The sequence below is a fragment of the Puntigrus tetrazona genome, chromosome 10 (genome assembly GCF_018831695.1).
Source record: "Puntigrus tetrazona isolate hp1 chromosome 10, ASM1883169v1, whole genome shotgun sequence".
NCBI lineage: Eukaryota > Metazoa > Chordata > Actinopteri > Cypriniformes > Cyprinidae > Puntigrus > Puntigrus tetrazona.
In genome coordinates, this window is record NC_056708.1 from 2,790,441 (window position 1) to 2,796,281 (window position 5,841).

At 38.2% G+C, this 5,841-nt stretch overlaps 1 protein-coding gene across 1 annotated transcript in view; it reads right to left on the reverse strand.

The window, feature by feature from the left end:
* Nucleotides 1-5,784, reverse strand: part of rassf6 (Ras association domain family member 6) — a gene marked incomplete at its 5' end in the record, with an annotated part of 6,672 nt that extends 888 nt beyond the window's left edge. Inside the window, 6 exons of the mRNA XM_043249795.1 lie at nucleotides 119-170; nucleotides 279-380; nucleotides 3,884-4,077; nucleotides 4,237-4,328; nucleotides 5,378-5,529; nucleotides 5,701-5,784. Coding sequence (XP_043105730.1) covers nucleotides 119-170; nucleotides 279-380; nucleotides 3,884-4,077; nucleotides 4,237-4,328; nucleotides 5,378-5,529; nucleotides 5,701-5,784 — 676 coding nt within the window. The remainder of the gene's footprint in view (nucleotides 1-118; nucleotides 171-278; nucleotides 381-3,883; nucleotides 4,078-4,236; nucleotides 4,329-5,377; nucleotides 5,530-5,700) is intronic.
* Nucleotides 5,785-5,841: the final 57 nt, after the last annotated feature.

Genomic DNA, 5,841 nt, shown 5'->3' on the forward strand with positions numbered 1-5,841 from the left:
TTCTTACAAACTATTCTTACAATCAGAGCTGAATTAAGCTTTAAGCATTTTTTTCACATATTTTTTACAATTAATTGAGGGTGAAAATACATCAAACTGAGTCAGGAATTCTACATACCTCCACTTTGATGAATGCAGTACAGGGCAAATTCATTTGGAGTGTTTTCTATCTGCATAAAAAAAAAAATCAAAATTGAGGTGGAAATAATCACTGGCGAAAATAGACACGTAATATCCTAAAGGGGCTTATATATTAAATTGTGAGCAATAACACCTACTTTAAATTTTTGAAGAAGCTGTGTAACAACCTCTTGTGTTGTCATCTTGCTGTTAATGTGCACATTTGTGGTGGCACCAAATGAGGGTGTGAAAACAGATGTCTGCAAAAACAAAATGACTCAGTAAACTATTAAAAAAACCTCAAAAGTAATATTAGTCTCCATTAGTAATAGTCTCCATTCATTCTAGCTGTGTTTATTGTATGGAAAAATGACCAAAGTGTTCAGAATTTCCCGCTTTGTATTCCAAGAAAATAAGTTTGAACATGTGGGTGTGTTAATGATGAATGATGGGTGAACTAGAGCTTGTCTTATCCATCTATCCAACTTCTTCCGCTTACCCAGGACCGGCTCACAAGGGCAGCAGTCTGATCAGTGACTCCCAGACTTCCCTCTCCCCAGAAATTTCCTGTATCTCTTCCGGGGGAATACTGAGGCGTTCCCAGGTCAGCCGAGAGACATAGTCCCTCCAGCATGTCCTAGGTCTTCCCTAGGGCCTCCTCCCAAGGGGGCATCCCCGGAACAGATGCCCAAGCCACCTCAGCTGGCCTCTCTCAATGTGGAGGTGTAGCGGGTCTACTCCAAGCTCTCCACCCTATCTTCAAGAGAGTGAACAGCTACCCTGTGGAGGAAACTAATTTCGGCTGCCTGAATCCTGAATCTCTTCATTTCGGCCATGACCCAAAACTCATGAACATAGATGAGAGTAGGAATGTAGATCAACCGGTAAATCGAGAGCTTCACATTGTAACTCAGCTCCTTCTTCACCACAACAGACTGGTAGATCTGCATTACTGCATTACTGCAGAGGCTGCACCGATCCGTCTGCTGATCTAGCAGTCCATTCATCCCTCACTCGTGAACAAGACCCCAAGATACTTTAACTCCTCCACCTGAAGGAGACAAGCCACCCTTTTCCGACTGAGAACCGTGACCTCAGATTTTGAGGTGCTGATTCTCATCCCTGCCACTTCACACCGTTCCAGTGCCTGCTGTAGGTCCTCGTTTGATGGAGCCAACAGGACAACATCATTCGCAAAAAGCAGAGATGAAATCTTGTTCATAAAGATAATGAACAGGACCCAGTCAGAACATGAGCCAGCCATGCTTGATAGGACTCCTTCTTCAGCTTGATGGCATCCCTTACATCCAGTGTCCACCACATGGGTTCAGGGGTTGCCGCCATGACGGGCACTGGAGACTTTACTGGAGACCCCCTCCCTAGGGTGTCCTGGTGGCACGTGTACTGATGACTGATGACACCCTTATGCTTAAACATGGTGTTCATTATGGACAAACTGACTAGCACAGAAGTCCAACAATAGAACACCACTCGAGTTCAGATCGGGGGGCTGTTCCTTCCAATCACACCCCTCACATCTCTGTCACTTGCGAGCCCAAACCCAAGGCCTGGCTCCTGGGTGGGGCTACTGGGCGTCATCACCGTCCTCTGTTTTTGTTTCTCATAAATGGCCATTGGACCACTCTTTGTCTGGCCAGTCACGTAGGACCTGTTTTCCTTAGGAAACCCTACCACATAGCTCCTAGGATCATTCTGGCACTCAAACACCTNCCACCCAGGATTGGCCCAGGAACATTTGGGTGAATTAATGATGGGTGAACAAGGTGTTTTTTAAAANTCACCACGGTAAGGTGGAGGTCCCAGGATTGGCCCAGGAACATTTGGGTGAATTAATGATGGGTGAACAAGGTGTTTTTTAAAAAAAAAAGGTAATCGTCATGGTGTCAATAACAAAACTGTTCTTGTTTTTTTTTTAATTGGAATCTATTCTGGGAACTTCCTACGACTTGAATTTACTGACTTAATAAACTCTTTTGTGTCTGCATAATTTTGATCCTTCTTGCAATTTCTTGCTCCTTAGAATGTCAGTCAGATTTCAAGCCCTACAGTAACACAGTAACTGCACTTTTACAAATTACAAATGACTTGATTTATGTGTCAGACCAAGGCTGCATCTTATTGATAGTTTTCCATGATTTTTGTGCTGAGTTTAACAATAAATCTTGACATATTGATTGTTTACAAAACTATACAGGTATTTTAGAGCAAGCTTTAAGTTAGTCTAGATAATAACTGTCTGACTGCTTTGTTTATTAAAATGGAGAATCATCTCAATTATCACCAGTAAAGTATGGAGTACCACAAGGATCTGTCCTAGGTCCTCTGCTATACATGTTGCCATTGTTATGCTGATGATACTCAACTATATATCTCAACAAGACCAGATGAAACTTCAAATTATCTAAGCTAACAGAGTGTGTTAAGAGACTGGATGACCAATACTTTTGTCCTATTAAAGCGATGTCACTTATTTGTTCTGTATCTTCAATAAACAAGGTACAGGTAGTCCAAAATGCAGTGACTAGAGTCTTTACCAGGTCAAGAAAATATGATCTTGTTATCTCAATTTAACAGTCTCTTCAACTATTAGGTTCTGTATCAGTTACAAAATATTACTTAGGTCCTTAATGGTTTAGCTCCCGCATAACTAGTCTTCTGCCATGCTGCTATCCAACCTGCTCTCAGAGGTCGCAAAACACTGTTGGTAGTACCAAAGATAGCAAAGTTCACCAAAGGAGGTAGAATAGAGAGCATTTTTCACATTTGGCTCCCGAACTCCGGAATAGTCTTCCTGATGACCTTTGGGGTTCAGACACTCTGTTTAAATTTATATTAAAGGGATAGTTCACTTTGAAACTAAAATTTGAAGTTTATCAGCTTACTCCAAGGACATCTAAAGTGTAGGTGTCTTTTTTCTTCATTAGATCCAATTTTGAGATTTTTAAGTTGTAGTCTGTCAGTTATATAATGGTCTGTATAGGGAACATGTTGGGTCAGGTCTCTAATCCAAGTGCATTTTTTGTGTATGTGTGGGCTAAAAACAATCCACAGCAACAGTGTAAAAGTAGTCCAATTATAAAGTAAAGCCCCTTAATATGTGTTTACATATTAAATATATTTATAATATAAATTCTAGGAATATAAATATAAACACGTAAATATTTTAAAAATATATAAATGCATGTGTTTGTATTTTTACATGTACACACTAAAAAACTAATAAATATACACAGAACACATATATAATGCAAAACATTGGTTGATTGTGATTAATCATTTGACATCACTATACAAATGGCATTCATGATGATATTCCTGATGAATAAATGAAAATAATTTGTAATGATTTTTACTGGTTGATTTGAATGGAAAATGTAATGGTCTTTCTTTTTGTAGGTGGATTATTAAAACCACAATAAATCCTAATGGTATATGTCCCAGTTGTAATTTTATTTGTAGTGTATAACATTAAGAGATGACTTCTATTTTTAATAAATTATTGTGTATATATATGTATTTATTTACAGCAGGGATGGCAGTGTAGCGTCCAACACCATTTTGATTTTAATACACAAGATTCATAAATAAAGTTAGTTGTTTCCAGCTTCATTTCTTGTTTTTCAGAGAATCTATTTCCTACTTGTATTTCACTTAGTCTGCCCCAGCCTCATAATAATGAAAGTATTATTGATAATTTACACCTGGCTTTAAGCTTGGCATGTGGTGTAGTTGATCTACAGACCTTGTAGTTGTAGAAGTGTCCGTTGATGGAGAAGCGATGGTTTCTGTTCTTCTGCCTTTCCACCATCTTCTTACTCTTCACCCTCATTTTCACCAGCGATGCGTCACTCATGGTACGGATCAGATAAGAACTTTCTTCACCGGTCGCCACAGGCCGGGAAGGTCGTAACGTCTTGCTCTCATATTCAATGTAGTCTTAAAGTTATAGACATATTTTAAAAAACAGTTAACTTAAGATGCAAGGACATTTCTTTAATGCAGTAATCAGACAGCACAATTTCAAGTAATACTGCTTTTAAATGCATTTCCTTAGATTTGAAAACATATGTTGATACAGTACTAATTTCACAGTACCTTCAGGTGGATTGTCAGGTTTTGTGTATTCAGCTTCTTCCAGTTCATCAATATGATGAAGATCATCAAACTCTCCCCATCGTGTCATTCCCCTATAGTGGAACATTTCATCAAATCAAAAAAATAAAGAGCCTTAAATAGCCAAGAAACAGGTCCAAAAAAATGGACCCCACTGCCTAAAAAAAATTGTTTAGCCAACTAAAATGTTTTAGTTGTAACTTAAATTAACATTAAGTGACAAAAAAATGTAAGTTGACTAAACAATAAATAATAATAATAGCTCTTTTTGGTTCTTTCTGGTACTTGTATTTTTGTGTGTGAAGGAGAACCACATGGTTGTGATGAATCCAGTGCTGAAGGAATGAAGCTGCGATCCACAAACTGCTTGCTTTGCTATTAGATTATGTCATCACTACTTAGACAGCAAAATCATTTTTGCCTTAAAAGGCCACTGTCTCAGAACACAAGCTGTTTTACTTACTGTACATGTGACCCTGGAGCACAAAAGCAGCCATAAGCAGCACGGGTATATTTGTAGCAATAGCCAACAATACACCGTATGGGTCAAATGATCCATTTATTTTATGCCCCAAATCATTATTAAGTTAAGATCATGTTCCATGAAGATATTTTGTACACTTTTTACTGTACATGTAATTTTTGATTAGTAATGTGCATAGCTAAGAATTTATCTGAGCATTTAGATTTTTCTCCCTCTGATTCTACATTCAACCATTAGATGTTATTTTAAAACCTATTTCATTCTTTTCTAGAAAAATAAACCAATTTAATTTGGTTTGGTATCAGCGCTCGATCATGATGTCCAATCAAATGCTTTCTAAAATGCCCCGCCCTCCACATCCGCCTCCTTCTGACTGGCGAGTAGTACATTTATAATGTAAATGACAGGAAAATTAAACCGAAAACAGGAGTTGGTTTGATTGGTTCTTCAAACCATTGGAATGTCTTTCCTCATAATTCTGCATTGTATGGCAAGAGCAAGTACTGTAAACATATTTTGTGCGAGTGCTTTTTTAACAAACCGTGGAACTTTTTTTTTTTATTTCATAATAGGCTTCTATATATAGGTCGAAACAACTTTTCCATGCAGCAGTGAAAAATAGAAACTAGAAACACTAACCTTTTGTTTCCAAGCGGACTGACGGGATCCGGTGACTTGACTGAAGACTCATTTGGAAAAATCTGTTTCTCATCTTGTATTTGTAACCGAATGGGTTTCTTGACTCCCCAGGAAATGACAAGATTGCCTTCGAATGTCACCTTCCCTGCTTTCTGTTAGAGCGGACGAGACAGCATTCGACAGCAGAGGGCAGCAAAATGATATTTTTTGGCAAGTTATGATCGTGGGCTCAAAGTCCAAACAAGGGGTTGCAAAAACTGCCTTCACGTTAAGCATGTGACAAGGCAGAAACTCAAGTAAATATATAAGAATGCTGTTTTTACCTCCTGAACGGTGAGCTGCAGGTGTGATTTGTCTTTAAGAAAGCAGTTGTAGGTGTTCAGTAAAGAGAAAAATTCAGCCCTTTGGGAAAAAAAAATAAATAAATAAAATAATGACAATTATTAAGTAGGAAAGAAACAGGC